Raw genomic sequence first — 13,941 nt, 5'->3', positions numbered from 1 at the left:
GCTTTTGCGGCGCGAGGTCCTCCAGCTGTGCCCTCCTTTGTTTGGTCCGAGATCGACGCCGGGCATACAGTGAAGGGCCGCCAGAAGCGTGATAGCGTGCACAGAAAGCTTGATGAGTTCCTGCGAATCAACCTCGCGTTCCTTGGTGCGCCCTTCTTACCTTCCGCTCGTGTACCTCACGTCCGCGGTCCATCTGTGACCGCTCAAAGTAGCTTAGCTTTCGTCAGAGGAGCGTGGCTCTGCACAAATTTCATGGTTGGCGCCGCGCCTTGGTGAGGTATATAAGGGCCAAGGCAGGATGAGATATCTTCATCAAGCGCCCTTCAGCCTTCAGCTCTACCGTACTACTTCATCTTTCCCTCCTCCACTGCTAGCACCCTAGATATGTTCTCGCTCTCGCTTTGGGACGACGGGCCTGAGTACAAAGCAAGGTAAGTCGCGTGCCGTCGTTCCACGATACATCGACGCTGACCTGGTGATCTACAGGCTAGGCAAGCCGTTCGTCCCACCAAAGGCCACGCTGAAGGAGATCCATGACGCCGTGCCAAAAGCTCTTCTACGCCGTGAGCCTGTCTCTCATTCCCAAGTCGCACGGATACTCAATTGCGCGCGTCATGCAGGCAACCAATGGAAGGGCGCGCTCTACGTTTCGCGTGATATCGCGCTGTCGCTCCTCCTCCTTTCCATCGCGTTGCACATCAAGCCATGGTCCGACAGCGACTTCGGTGGCCACATCCACGCGCCGCTCATGAAGCAGCTCATCTCCGCTTCGCTCTGGCTATTCTACTGGTGGTTCCAGGGCCTCACTTGGGCCGGTATCTTTTGCTTGGGTGAGCTCTATCGCATGTGATGATGCGAACGAGATATTCATAGTTGCGGCAGGTCACGACGCTGGGCACGGTACCCTGTTCAATAGCAGCAAGGTCAACAACGCCGTCGGTTTCGTCCTCCATTCAGTACGCGATCAGTAGCCTGTCTATCCTGCTAATCGCGCACTAACGGACGATCAGTTCCTCTTGGCTCCCTACTTCTCCTGGCGGGCGACGCACCACGCGCACCACGTACGGTTCGCACCCCCGGCAGTTGCCGCCCTCGCTGACCGGCCTTCAGAAAGCGACGTCGTCCATCGAGCGCGATGAGAATTACGTCCCGTACGACCGCTCAGACTACGCGCTCCCGCCACCCAGCAAGGCCACCGCGTTCGATTACGCGGAGGTCTTCGAGGAGACGCCCCTCATGACGCTCGGCAGGATGCTAGTCATGCAGATCGGGTGAGTCGACCGCGCGCGCTCTACCTGCGGCGATGCTGATCCCACCCTCATAATCTAGTGGCTGGTGGATATACTTAGCGTGAGTATTGCCAGTTTGCATCGAGATTCGGGCTTGGTGTGCTAAGGATGATCCTCTGCAGGGAGAACACGATGGGGTCGAAGATGTATCCGCCGGGCACTAACCATTTCGACCCGAGCTCGCCGCTCTTCAGGCCTGCGCAGCGTACGTGCTCTATGTGCATCATTTGAGGCAATCGCTGATATGATCCTTCTGTAGGTGACGGCGTAATCTACTCGAATCTTGGCATCGGCGCCATGCTCTGCGTCCTTTACTATATGGGCTGGAGTCGAGTCGCATGGTACTACGTGATTCCGTATATTGTGAGCCCTTTCTGCCATATAGACGAAGGACAGTTGCTCACCCTCTTCTGACAGTTGACGAACCACTGGTAAGCTCTTGGCCCTTATATTGTTGCTTAATGTACTCACAAGATTGGCCTATTTCAGGATCGGTGAGCTCGCTCATAGCTTGACGTACCAGCGATCACTAACACGCCTTGCAGTCATGTTCACCTATCTACACCACTCGGGTAAGCCACGATTCTTTCTCGGAGTCATGCCCGTACTCAGGCGCTTCTGCAGATCCCACTATCCCCCACTACCGCAAGGAGGAATGGTCCTTCCTGCGTGGTGCTGCAGCTACGGTCGATCGTCCGCTCTTAGGCTGGGTAGGCTTTCATGACGATCATAGCATAACCTTCCACTAACACTCTCTAGATGGGGCGTTTCTTCCTGCACAACATCAGCCATGATCACGTCGCTCATCGTACGTGCCACGCCTGACGTGTCACCTCTTTGCTAAAGTTATATCTATCCAGACTTCTTCATCCAAGCGCCGTTCTGTCAGTTTATCCAGCAGCATGTCTACGTCCCGCTGACCACACGATTGACAGTTAACGGGCCCGAGATTACGAAAGCCATCAAGTCCGTGCTGAAGGATGATTATAACTACGACTCCACGGTACGTTGGCCCTTTTACTCTTTGCTTCCCTCGTGCTTACTCGGCCCATTAGCCGTCGTTCTACGCGCTCTATCGTTCGTTCACGCAGTGTCAGTTCATTGAGAACGAGGGCGCTATTGTGTTCTACAAGAACCGGCAGGGCAAGGCTGCTCGGGAGGTACTGGTGGAGGATCATCCTGAGGATCTGCGCGAGGAGGCGGGAAAGCTCGTGGAGAGCGCAGTCGTGCAGGAGACGAGTTGTTTCCGGACGTATGAGTAAAGGGGGCGCGGTAAGCTGACGATGGGCGCTGATTCCGCTATAGACGTTCCTTGTCATAGAGAAGTTAGACATGTACAATGTAACTATGCCTTCACTATTCTTTATCTTTCCTCAGTCGCAAAGATTGTCGAAATATTCGACGCGAACCTCAGCAGTGACAGGAATAAGGGAAGGTGTGGCGTGGGAAATGGCAACACGTGCCGCACGCGGCAGTCCGGAACGCGCACCGCGCGCCTAAACACGTCCTGGCCTCCTTGTTAATCGTCAGAAAACAGCACCGCCTGCGCTGCCGGCGCCAATCCGCCTGATGTTCCTTGCCTCCTCCTCCCCTCATCAACATCGGGAGGGGACCCGTGCCCGGGCCCTCCTCCTCGAACGCGACGAAACTATCAGCTAATCTCTGCGGCGTCACTGCCTCGGCGGGTTCTCAGCACGGCCAACACGCGCCGCACTCACGCATCATGTCCGGCCCCTCGACCTTTCCTGAGCCAGAGAGACAGCCCGGCGGCCTGCTATGCTGCATACCGGCCAGGCCTGGCGTCCTTGGGACCACCTTCCTGGGCATGTTCTTCAGCGGGGTGCTCACGAGCATGTTGTGGATCGAGGTCGCCAGTGCGTACTCCACCGATCGCATGCGGTACTATATGGTTGACTTCTATACAGACGCCCGGGGCTTCATTCCAGTCGCGAAAGCTGCACTGATCAGCAGCGGGGTAGTGTCCTGCGCGACGTTCGTCGTTTGCTTCCTTGGGTAAACGCTTTCGGCCCGTATGGGTCGCTACATGCTGACAGCGCTGGCATCCAATCAGGTTGATCGCCACAGTTGCGCGCCGCTTCGATGTCCTGCGCGTCTACATGTATACCGCTTGCGCCATTCTGATCCTTCAGAGCGGCTTCTTCCCTTGGCTGGTGTACCAGGTCGTCGTGGGCACAGATCCTGCGTTCGCTGGCATACCACTACTCAAGGTCTGCCGACACACCATCAGCGTCGAGCAGCAGACGCAGTGTGGTAGCCTGTTACGCGACACTCAGAGCGTCATATACACGTTCGTCGGTCTCGCATGGTTTACGCAAGTCGGTGAGTTGCATCGCCTGCATCTATTTCTGCCTCCAGTTTCCTGATAGCGCCGAGCTCACAGAGGCCACGATAGTTGTCGCTCGCTACGTCCTGCTTCTGAATAGGGAGCGCCGACGCGAGGCACAGCGTCAACCCGTCATCTTCACCAGGGAACGCAACATCTCGCACACACGCGTGGACTCATCGCAAGTCAGGCCGGAGCAGCAGCTCCTGATGCCTCAGCCGGAAGTACAGCGCGAGTTCGATCCGTACGCTGAAGTCGGACACTCGATGCCTCAGTCGGCGCACCCGGGCTTTGCGCCTGAGCCTGTAAGCAGTATTCCGCATTACGCCGCCGTCCCGACGGACGACATGCATCGGAATAACCTCCCGCCCGGTGCGATGGGCGCCACGTATGGTCGTCCCAGGCAATCTACGCCGCCTATGGAGCGTTCGCAGCACTCGGCCACACCGCCGAAGGGACTTGACGCTGCGCCCACGTTCCCAGTGGCTCATACAACACCTGAGCCTGCGCAGGCTGTGTTGTATCAAGATTCGCCGAATTCGTCGGGTTCATTCATACAATCTATGCCCATCGCGAACAACGCTACCCCTCCGAGCATCGGACACCGACCAAAGGATACGCCAACCCTGCTCGAGCGCCGCTTGTCACGGCCCCTTCCACCCCTACCGCCATCCGATTTCCCGCGGCCGTCGACCTCATCACCGTCACCACCTTCCGTTCATCACCTCTCGTTAACCCGACCTTCGTACTCGCCGCCTCCTACCCTCTATCCAGATCCCCCTCCTGGCGCACCCCGACCGCCACCATCCAGCTACCCCCTACCTCCGCCGCAGTACTCCGCGCAGCTCGCCGCCTACGCGTCGCAGCTGTCACCATTACCATCATCCCCGACCGAGGACACCCGACGCTCGGGGTACACCTGGGAGACGCAGACCCCGTCGTCCGAGACGCATAGCGGGAGTAGCACGGAAACAGCAGCGGCCGAGATGAGCCACCAGTTTGTGCGCGAGGAGCAGTTGCGGGCGTGGGAGGAGCAGCAACGGGCTTGGGAGGAACAGCGGCGAGCGTGGGGGGATGGTATCACGGAGGTCGCCCGTTCGAGGGAGGAGAGGGAGGAGATGAGCGCGCAGGGCGAGGAGGAGACGACGCCGCGATGGCGTACAGGGCCTGAAATCACTGGCACACCAGATACAGTCGGACAACCTCACATAGATACACTCAAGGAACCTCCACGACCACTGCTTCGCGTAAGGACACCGCCAGCACCTAGACCACTTTCTATTGTACACGAAGAGCGCTCGGACGATGCGATGACCGCGCGATATGTCGAAGGACCATAGCACTTATATCTTTACGGACATTACTTACGGACTCGTTTGCATACTTATGATAATTCGCACGGATTTTGAGCAAGATGTGCACTTGAGCAGAGGCGATTTCAAGCACATGGCCAACTAAAGGGAGACCGTCTGCTTATGAGTCACTTTTTGGTAGTCAGCTCCTTCGTCCTCCTACCAGACACCATACTGACTCTGGTCTTTTAAGAAGAGTGGCGGGGGCCATGGAGTCGCTTTGTGAAGATTGAACGTTCAACTTTTCGCGCACGTGGCGCGTGTCACACGATCAGGTGATGCGTTGCAGCTGTTCCAGCTCAGAGTCAAAAGTTCGACTTCGCAGCACTTCGTCCGCCGTGCGGACTTTCTGTGTATCCACAAAAGATGAGCTCACATGCTCTTTCACCCCCTGTAAGCACACTTTCACGGCCTGATATGCAATGGTATATTACCCGAAGGGCCTAACATAGGTACCTATGAACGTGACATGGTCGTTACAGGAGTGAATGGAAACAACGGGGCGCAGTGGAAATAACGATAGAGTAGTATTGTGGCAGTTTGCTTGAGGGGTCCGGGATGCCAGAAATGGTATTGTTGTGATACTATGCGATGCGATGGGAAGGGAAGAGTTCGGGTAGGCATGTGGGGTAAACCAGGAAAAAAAAGCACAATGAGACCAGAGAACAGGGTGATTGAAGGTGATGCGTTATGCCCTGCCCTCACTTCTCCTCAAGCTCGCTTAAGAATGCGAGCCAGGTCTTCTTGTCGATGACGCCCTCGTCTATATACTCGTCAGCAACATCCTTACAAGCCAATTTCGAGACCCCTTACACAGCCCATCCGCATCCGTCACCACGACGTAACGCGCGCCCAACTTCACGAAGAACTGGTGCACGAGCTCCAGAGGCGAGTTGAACGCGACCAAGAGCGGCGCCTGGTCCATGTACGGACTGAAGTCGAAGGGGTCGTATTCGCGCGTCGCACCGCCGGCCCCGTGCTCAAGAAGGGACGATATTGAGGACGCAGCCAAGCTGTGGTGCACCCAGTTTTGCGTGAACTGGACCTCGGAGTCGGGGTTGTCCGCGACGAGGGCTGGAGGAATGGTAAGTCACTGCAATCAACCACCGCAGCTGTCGACTCACTCAACGCATGCTCCAACTCATTCGCCCCAATATACCCCACCATCCTATACCCATCCATCTCCGCGTCCCGCCTCAAAATCGGGAACCCGCCATCCCCATCGCCCCCCACACTCGCCTCCACCAGCATATCCCTCAACGACTCCACCGTCTGCTTCTCATCCAACTTGATCGCCGGGACGTCGCGGCGGAGCACATCCCCGACTTGGACGTTGCCCCAGAGGTAGGTGTGCTTGGCGTCGAGGTACGGGAGCTGCTGGACGTCGATGACGAGGTCGTAGATGCCCTTGGGCTCGAGGGCGTCGGCGACGGTCTTGGCGACGAGGACGGCGAGCATGACGGGGACGGCGTAGGTAAGCGTGTCGGTGAGCTCGAACATGATGACGGCGAGGGAGACGGTGGTGCGCTGGGTATTGTGTCTTGTCAGTACGAGACGATACATGCTTAACAAGCGAGTCTACCCACCGTCACACCCGACAACGCCGCCGCGGCGCCCACCATCGCATACAGCCCCGGAATTATACAATCCAAATCCCCACCACACGCCTTATACAACCGCCCCTCCGGACTCTGCATTTGGTGCCACTGCATCGCAATGCCCAGCACCCTACCCGCACACGCGCCCACACCGAGCGTCGGGATGAAGATCCCCGCGGGGACCTTGATACCGAAGGTGACTATGGTCAGCGCGCCCTTGACGACCATGGCGACGAGGATCGCGCGCGCGACGGGCCAGACGGCGGCGAAGGCGCCCGGGTCGACGACGCACAGGCCGGAGTGGGTGTTCCCGGAGCCGGTGCGGCACTCGGCGAAGAGGTTGTAGACGAGCTCGGTGCCGCCCATGCGGGTGTAGGGGTTGAGGAAGCAGAGGCAGGCGGTGATGAGGGTCGTCTGAGAAGGTTATTCAGCTGTGGGAAGGTGTTTGGGTACATCAATTGACTTACGAGCAGGACCTCGATGATGGGATGGTTCTTGATCCAGGTCCCGTTGCGGACATACTTGGCCCATCGGACGTTGAGCTTGGAGAAGTAGGCGCCGTACACGCCGCCAAAGACACCGAGGAGGAGGAAGGGGAAGAGCTCGAACAGATGCCAGTCCTTGTCGTAGGTGACCTGGAACAGCACGAGCTTGCCTGTTCCGAAGGGGTCGAGGGTACGCAAAGTCAAGGCTGCGATCATGGCACAAAAGAAGCTGAACAGCGTTGTGAGTTGCGAGCAAAGTGGTAGACGAATAAGCACACCTCCTCCACATAACCTTCGGCGGGAAGAAATAAGAGACTTCCTCCAGACTGAACAACGTTCCACCGATGGGTGCACCGAAGGCAACGGCTACACCTGCAGCGCAAGCTGCACTCAGGATCTCGCGCCTCTTAGCTATGCCGCTCATGAGTACAGAAGAGGATACAAGTATGCGAGCAACCGTACCTTCGTTGTTCTCATACTTGTTGTGCACTCGGCTGACGATGTTCCCAATGCAACTTGCTATATGCACGAAGGGTCCTTCCTTGCCGAGTGATAGACCGGATGCAACTGATAACGCCAAACCGACAGACTTGGTGAACAGCGTACGCCCTCCGAGGTAACCGTGAATAACGAAACCAGAGAGAATGGTCTTGATCTCGGGTATACCGCTGCCCGCGGCGTAGTACATGACCTTGCGCTTGGGCGCAGCGGGCTTGTCCTTGGGCTCATCACCCTCGAAGGCGGGCGACAGGATGCCAGACTCTTTGCGGGTGACGAAGGTGGTGGACTTGGTGAGATAGAGGGTGAGGATGCAGGAGAGGAAGGCGAGGAAGAGCTACCAAGAACGTCAGCTTCGGAAGCGAATGAGAGGCAAGGTATATAAGCACGCACCGCGACGATAGTATAGGACACGTATTCAATCAGATCCCCCGTTCCCCCAGAGCCGTGGAACACGTCCTCCCAGGTGCGCCATGCAGGGCAGGCCTCCTCCTCCAGCGGGTTGACTACAGTCTCATCAACAGGCGGGCAACAGAAACGCTGCGCCTTCGTCCAGTTCGCGCTACAATACCCCTCCTTGATATCAAATAGCCACTGCTCCGCGCGCACGACGAGGAACGCGACGACCGCGGTCAGGAAGCCCACGATCGTCACCATGATCCACCCCAGGCTCTTGTCGAACGCGAGCCGCACCCTCGCGCGCACCGAGTGCCGCCGCCGCAGGCGCGAGAAGCGCACCGAGTCCTTGATCGCGTCGTGCAGCCAGTCGATGCTCGTGAAGCTCGAGTACCACACGCGGATGCCGTTGATCTTCGCGTCCAGGTCCGCGTCCGCGTCCGCGTGGTCGCGATCCTTGACGAGCGGCGCGTCGTACGCGGAGATCGGGCGCTGGCTCAGCCGGCGGAAGCGGTCGGTCACGCTGCGGCTGAGCGAGGGGGAGCGCAGCGCGTCCGGGCTTGGCGGCGTCGAGTAGGTCTTGCGCCCGGGGATCGTGATGTGCGCGATGTGCCGCCTGCGGCCGAGGCGGGAGATGCTGCTCACGGTGTGCGTGGGGAGCGCGCCGTACGACGTCGAGCGCTCCTGTGGAGGCGGTCGGCGGAGGGGAGTGCGTTCGGTGTCCGCGGGTGGGGGCGTGGAGGGGAGGGTGGCGTCAGCGCCTGCGCTTGCGTGCTCGCGCTCGACGTCGGCGGGGAGGTTGACGGTGAAGCTGCTGCCGATGCGCAGGAGTCGCTCCCGGCGCCAGGATGGCGGCGTCGGCGCCGCTGTCTCCTCCATGGGGGACGTGTGAGGGGTGAGAAGACGCGACGAGTGGGTGAGGTGGCGTATGGCGGGCGCCGACAACATTCCTTTCCTGGAGATTCATGACGGCCGGCCCGGCACACCGGTCCAATGCATTCCCGGATGATCGGCTGTTCAGTGTTTGCTACTTGCCATGATAGCATTCGCTTGGTCGTTGTGCATGGCCGACATAGCGGTCGACATGGTGGTACGAGACGACTCAGTTCTGTCAGCCCTGAGAGAGACACTCCGCATTATCCCCGCCTTCGCCTGACAGCTTGGCTGACTGCCAGGATGTCCGAGGCATTCCTCCTTTTCTCCGCTCTACATTCAGACCTTACTTCCACCTGACCCTGCAGACGCGGCTTTACATCATGATATTCCTTGCTTTACGGAGGACCCACATAGGCCTCGCTCACTTTGTACCGTCATTTTCTCATGTCAACGGCTGCTGGTGCTCTCACACTTCGCCGGCGGAGGACTGTGCAGACGTACTTCGCACACAACTTATGGTGATAATAGTCTGTTGCACGCCGCCCACCGCCGCTTGAAGATGGAAGTTCTACTTGTTATGATATATGTTCCCAGCAGTGCTGGCGACCTGTTTCATAGAAAACCCACTACATACTCGCGCTCAGAAAATGTCCGTTCAACCGAGCTTCTCATACTCAGATTATGCGCATCATGAGCTATATTCTGAAGTCAACGGGCTGTCGCCACCAAATGCAGCCATATTTTGCCATCAATGGCTTCGGTCCCGAAGTTCAACTTCTCACGTGGTCATATTCTCACGCGTGCGGCACACCTATGATATTCTTCCTGAGTCTTCCAGCCAGTCTTCCCACTGCTTAGCTCACATAGATACTCTACTCCATTCAACAGCTTCCTTTTCGCTGTAACCAATTCACTCGAGCTCTCTGGTCAACAGACGCTCAAACATCGATCCGCCAACCTACCGGGCTCCGTCGCTATTGATTCAGGACGACACGGAAATCCGGCACGACGCAGCCATCTGGCCCTCTTCACATCCGGGGCAGCCGCAACTATACCTGACATGGAACCTTCAGATGAAATCAACGGAACGCTGCCATACACGACGCACGCGCTGGCGCCCCGTAACCCTGGTAGCGTGGTTGCTCATAGCGCTGATGTGCGTACAGAATCCCGGTAGCGTGAACGGGGACCTATCAGCGTGTATTGAATCCTGGCAGCGTGAACGGAACCCTGAAGAGAAAGCCATAGAATGATGCTACAGAGATCGATCCTGCGTAAACTCACGATGCATTCTTCCAAGCTTTCAACGGCGAAGTTTCATTCCCAAAGCAAGGAGCGCTGCATTCAGTGAGGGTTCGCGGGTGCACTCATGAAGCCCTGAACTGCAAGGTGAGAGATCCCCCTCGTCGACGAGGAAAATCCCTCGCTGCATCTCGAAACTCAGTCTGTACTTGTGTGCAGAGGCAAGTTCAGCTCAGACGTCATCCCCGGCGCCTATTGTTCTCGCGTGGGAAGGGCCCTGACACGATCTTGATGATGGATTTGATGTCTCCGCTTCACGAGGCACCTCCGTCATTTGGTCTTCCGAGTGGCTGATGCGCGGTTACGCACGAATCCGGGTGTGCACCATGCATATATAGTGCTCTGCTTCCTCCTGCCGCCATCCCCAGCCTTTCCTCCTACGTCCCTCCCTCCGTCCCCTCCGTCCCCCTCACCCGCGTCCGCCGGCGCGTTCCCCATACTTTTTCGCGGCACCCCCATCATTGTGGCGCGACCCACCCTTCCCGCGTTCCCCGCGTCGCGTTCCTCTTCCTCCCCATGCCCCCGGCTGCTCTGTCTCCTCGCGGAGGATGATCCTGGCAGATGGCGTGACAGAACGCCTGGCGGTGGACATAAACTGTGCTGGAGGTGGGTGGTTCGACGCGCTATCCTCAGTCCAAACGCTCTTAACGCTGACTGTTCCTCTAAAAGCCGCCGCGCTCGCGATCCTTGTATGGTCCGATTCGCTCGAACTGGCGCGTCGGGACACGTTGCTCATGGGTTGTGATTGCAGGGAGACGCTCATAAACATAGACCAGGAGGTCAAGCATATATGGTCGTAAGTAGATTTCTTGCCATTTAGTGCACACCGATTGACTCCGAGTCTTGCATATAGACGGCCGAATGATGCATGGCTCAAGTGGACATATATCTTCATTAGATACTTCGCGCTGGCCGCCTTGACGTGGGTTTCTGCCTCTTGCTAACTTACTTTCCTCCCTGACGACTTGTGATATGCACATAGGACTGACCGCGCCTTCAACCTCGCCGCACTGTATAGTCGGTCTTTGCCAGAGTACGCGCTGCGGATATGGTTCATCTGCCAGCCGATTGTCGCCCACTTATGCATGTTGGGCGTCGAGGGGATCATGATGGCGCGAGGTCAGTTCCTTCGTCTCTCTTAGCCTTTGTCAACATTCATCTCGTCGCGTTCGCCTATACCCCGTCGCTGAAGCACCTGCTAACACTAACCCAGTTTACGGCCTATACCGGCAGGAACGAAGGATCCTGACAACGTTTCTCGTCGTCCTTGCGCTGGACTCCATGATCGTCCTCGTCGGCATCCTAGTCACCCTTCCCGACAAGATATCGCGCGCTGACTTTGTGCGCTTCTCCTCCAAGGCGTTGTCTTTCTTCGGGTAAGTGTACTCGTCCCCGTATTTCCTACTGACTCCCTTCCTTCTCTTCACCTATGCCTCGCCTTTCCTCTGAAACCCTCTCACCCACGACTCACACCACCCCCAGCATCTCCTCCTTCCTCACCCAAATCCTCATCCTCACCCTCATGCTCGTCAAATACCGCCGCGGCCGCTGGCGCAACGTCCCGCTCATGTCCCTCGTCGTGCGCGACGGCGTGCTCGTGTTCGGCGTCTTCGCAGTGTACTGCGCCGTCATGACCATCTATCCGCTGTTGAACTTCGACTTCACGGCCGCGGCGTTTCCATGGTTGGTGGCGAGCATTTCGGTGGCGGTGAGTTTGGTGTGCTGTCTTCCCTGTTTTTACTTTGCGAGCGAGTGCATTGTGCTTGCCTCGCGGGTCGAGTGGTGTGGAGTGGAGGGCATCGAGGCTGATTGAGTCGACGCAGGGCACCCGCCTCGTTCTGAACATGCAAGACCTGCCGGTGAACGCGTCTACGGACGCGTCGAGCGCTCTGCAGCTCACGACATACTACTCAATACCATTCTACTTCGAGAGCGATCAGCTGGACCGCAGACCTCCCGGGGCGCTTCCAGACGCACGCTCTACACGACATGAGCCACAACCGTAGCCCCACGGGACTATGGCAAACTTTCTTGCCTCCGACACGCACGACAGTCAACTACGATTAGGCATGCACAACTACGATCTAACATTTTTCCTGGATGAACCACATGTAGAGTTTTCGTGCCATGATATTGGCTGCTTACGACGTCCATAACACCCATAACTGCCCATGCCTATACCCACTGCATTGCCTTGCGTACTGTACATATACACCATGACTGTTCCCCTAATAATGTACACCTCCCCAGAGGAGAGCCCTTGTGTCCGTGCACCCTCTGGTATATCCCTCTACTCGCGGCTGCGCCCCTCACCACGAATCCGTCTTCTGCTTATCCAAATCAGCCAGGTCCGCCGTACTCCTCGTCACCGAGCCCTCCTCAAGGTCTACGTCCGCGTCTCGATGCGTGACGGTTTCGAGCTTGATCGCGACGTCGATGGTTTGAGTGTGCGTGTGCCCCAAGCCTGTTTGCCGCGCGCTCGATTCCCACTGCCGCCCGCCAGAGTTCCACGTCCGTGCTCGAACGGCTGAGCCGGAGGTATCGCCGCTTGTGGGGCCGAGGGAGCTCGTGTTCCCGTGCGCGGTGCCCTCGGAGACGCGGATGATGATGGAGGAGAACTTGTGGGAAGGGTAAGCAAGATTTCGAAGCTTGCAGCGGAATGCACGCACCACAATCCCGATCGTCGGCGCCTCCATGTCCACACAGATGTACATCAGCAGCGAGCCGACAGCCAACAGTACGATATGCACGGTGAGTAGTGCGGTGTATATACCGGCCGACTCAAGCAGGATAGAGACGAGGTTATTGACGGCGTCGCGCGTGTGCTCCGTAAGGAGGTGGACGCCACGGCGGACGGACCAAATGCGGTAGGCGATTAGGGCTGGAGAGGACTGTCAAAATCGTACGACCGTAAGGGTATGATAGCTTACAGGTCGCCGTGAGGTTCAGATACAGCGTGAAGGCGCAAAAGGCAACGTTCGACTTGGTGAGGGGACCCTGAAAGGTATCCGCCCCTGGACCGTATGTCGACAGGGAGTGTAGGAGATAGATGCCGCTTCCTGAGCGAAGGGTAGGGGTGAGGGACGTAGCGATTTAGTACAGCAAGGTGCTCACCGGCGACAGAGATCCAGCCGATTGCGGGAGCAAGGATGGCCCATTCATTCCCTCTCCAAACGACGTAGACGCGATATATCTGCGAGACGTAAGCCGAACGTATACGAGCTAGTTGAGAGACTCACAATGAAGCCGTCTGAGGTTAGGATCGCAAGCAGCCACGCCGTGTTGACGAGCAATGAGGCCGGGGAGTTGAGCGCGCCAGTGTCGATGGTGCCGTCTGCTTCAATGTGAAAGCGCAAGCCGACCAAGGTACGCGTCAAAACGGTTATACATCGCTAGGGTGAGAATGAGAACGCGATTCCCCTGTGCAAAAGCCGAGTACGCACTATGCTGACGAGTATGAAGAGGAGGATATGTGTCGCGACCAAGATTTTGTGGGTGCTGCGATGCTTCCGCCTTCGAAGTAGGACGCGCGAGCACTCATAGGCCACGACTAAGTAGGCGCCTGAAGATAGAGCATAGGTAAGGAGGACGGCACGCAAAAAGGGGCTGACGCACCGTACAGTAATGTAGAGAAGAACGCGCCGAAGAAGATCGCGTCTGTTGATGAGACAGGCATGGCCGTACGTCGCTGCAGCCGTAGCGCACGAAGGGTTCTCAACAGGCGGAAATCGGTTCGGAGGGTATGAGAGGTACGGCGAAGACGCGCACGACGTTCGAAGAGATGTTATATGTCTCCGTGGC

The 13,941-nt window shown here is 57.6% G+C and overlaps 5 protein-coding genes across 5 annotated transcripts; 3 read left to right on the top strand and 2 right to left on the bottom strand.

Annotated features, from left to right (window-relative positions):
* Positions 1-125: 125 nt before the first annotated feature.
* On the top strand, positions 126-2,695 carry SCHCODRAFT_02691273 (uncharacterized protein). Its single transcript, XM_050346834.1, has 16 exons — positions 126-431; positions 487-563; positions 621-830; positions 883-956; positions 1,011-1,061; positions 1,111-1,271; positions 1,330-1,350; positions 1,412-1,494; positions 1,549-1,652; positions 1,707-1,720; positions 1,779-1,783; positions 1,835-1,861; positions 1,914-1,999; positions 2,049-2,097; positions 2,150-2,292; positions 2,345-2,695. Exons 1-16 carry the CDS (start codon positions 385-387, stop codon positions 2,549-2,551), a joined length of 1,359 nt encoding a protein of 452 aa, XP_050198867.1. The 5' UTR covers positions 126-384; the 3' UTR covers positions 2,552-2,695.
* Positions 2,696-2,825: 130 nt separating this feature from the next.
* Positions 2,826-5,048, top strand: SCHCODRAFT_02634763 (uncharacterized protein). Its single transcript, XM_003029756.3, has 4 exons — positions 2,826-3,163; positions 3,215-3,302; positions 3,361-3,629; positions 3,691-5,048. Exons 1-4 carry the CDS (start codon positions 3,013-3,015, stop codon positions 4,971-4,973), a joined length of 1,791 nt encoding a protein of 596 aa, XP_003029802.1. The 5' UTR covers positions 2,826-3,012; the 3' UTR covers positions 4,974-5,048.
* Positions 5,049-5,382: 334 nt separating this feature from the next.
* Positions 5,383-9,056, bottom strand: SCHCODRAFT_02634760 (uncharacterized protein). Its single transcript, XM_003029357.2, has 8 exons — positions 7,960-9,056; positions 7,531-7,903; positions 7,347-7,479; positions 7,051-7,297; positions 6,572-6,997; positions 6,110-6,512; positions 5,799-6,059; positions 5,383-5,748 (listed from the first exon to the last, which is right to left on the bottom strand). The coding sequence occupies exons 1-8, from the start codon at positions 8,839-8,841 to the stop codon at positions 5,687-5,689; spliced, it is 2,787 nt and encodes a 928-aa protein (XP_003029403.1). The 5' UTR covers positions 8,842-9,056; the 3' UTR covers positions 5,383-5,686.
* A 1,632-nt stretch (positions 9,057-10,688) lies between these two features.
* On the top strand, positions 10,689-12,146 carry SCHCODRAFT_02510498 (uncharacterized protein; the record flags this gene model as incomplete). The annotated part of the gene is made up of 7 exons (XM_003029755.2): positions 10,689-10,746; positions 10,810-10,936; positions 10,994-11,062; positions 11,123-11,259; positions 11,354-11,516; positions 11,623-11,848; positions 11,964-12,146. 7 exons carry the CDS (start codon positions 10,689-10,691, stop codon positions 12,144-12,146), a joined length of 963 nt encoding a protein of 320 aa, XP_003029801.1.
* A 303-nt stretch (positions 12,147-12,449) lies between these two features.
* On the bottom strand, positions 12,450-13,816 carry SCHCODRAFT_02670495 (uncharacterized protein; the record flags this gene model as incomplete). Its single annotated transcript, XM_003029356.1, has 7 exons — positions 12,450-12,758; positions 12,810-13,021; positions 13,071-13,199; positions 13,255-13,333; positions 13,380-13,532; positions 13,584-13,702; positions 13,756-13,816. 7 exons carry the CDS (start codon positions 13,814-13,816, stop codon positions 12,450-12,452), a joined length of 1,062 nt encoding a protein of 353 aa, XP_003029402.1.
* Positions 13,817-13,941: the final 125 nt, after the last annotated feature.

The sequence above is a fragment of the Schizophyllum commune genome (assembly GCF_000143185.2).
Source record: "Schizophyllum commune H4-8 unplaced genomic scaffold SCHCOscaffold_9, whole genome shotgun sequence".
Lineage (NCBI taxonomy): Eukaryota > Fungi > Basidiomycota > Agaricomycetes > Agaricales > Schizophyllaceae > Schizophyllum > Schizophyllum commune.
The sequence above is the reverse complement of the archived record's forward strand: the minus strand, read 5'-3'. Positions and strand labels throughout refer to the sequence as shown.

What these genes read in the sequence shown, in the direction of transcription:
- SCHCODRAFT_02691273 (XM_050346834.1), top strand. Translation starts at nt 385, where the DNA reads ATGTTCTCGCTCTCGCTTTGGGACGACGGGCCTGAGTACAAAGCAAG. An exon ending in GGCCGGTATCTTTTGCTTGG is followed by an intron (nt 831 to 882) that starts GTGAGCTCTATC and finishes TAGTTGCGGCAG; the next exon opens with GTCACGACGCTGGGCACGGT. An exon ending in GGCTGGTGGATATACTTAGC is followed by an intron (nt 1,351 to 1,411) that starts GTGAGTATTGCC and finishes GATCCTCTGCAG; the next exon opens with GGAGAACACGATGGGGTCGA.
- SCHCODRAFT_02634763 (XM_003029756.3), top strand. Translation starts at nt 3,013, where the DNA reads ATGTCCGGCCCCTCGACCTTTCCTGAGCCAGAGAGACAGCCCGGCGGC. An exon ending in TTCGTCGTTTGCTTCCTTGG is followed by an intron (nt 3,303 to 3,360) that starts GTAAACGCTTTC and finishes GCATCCAATCAG; the next exon opens with GTTGATCGCCACAGTTGCGC. An exon ending in CGCATGGTTTACGCAAGTCG is followed by an intron (nt 3,630 to 3,690) that starts GTGAGTTGCATC and finishes CCGAGCTCACAG; the next exon opens with AGGCCACGATAGTTGTCGCT.
- SCHCODRAFT_02634760 (XM_003029357.2), bottom strand. Translation starts at nt 8,841, where the DNA reads ATGGAGGAGACAGCGGCGCCGACGCCGCCATCCTGGCGCCGGGAGCGA. An exon ending in CAAGTATGAGAACAACGAAG is followed by an intron (nt 7,480 to 7,530) that starts GTACGGTTGCTC and finishes TGAGCGGCATAG; the next exon opens with CTAAGAGGCGCGAGATCCTG. An exon ending in CCGAAGGTTATGTGGAGGAG is followed by an intron (nt 7,298 to 7,346) that starts GTGTGCTTATTC and finishes AACGCTGTTCAG; the next exon opens with CTTCTTTTGTGCCATGATCG.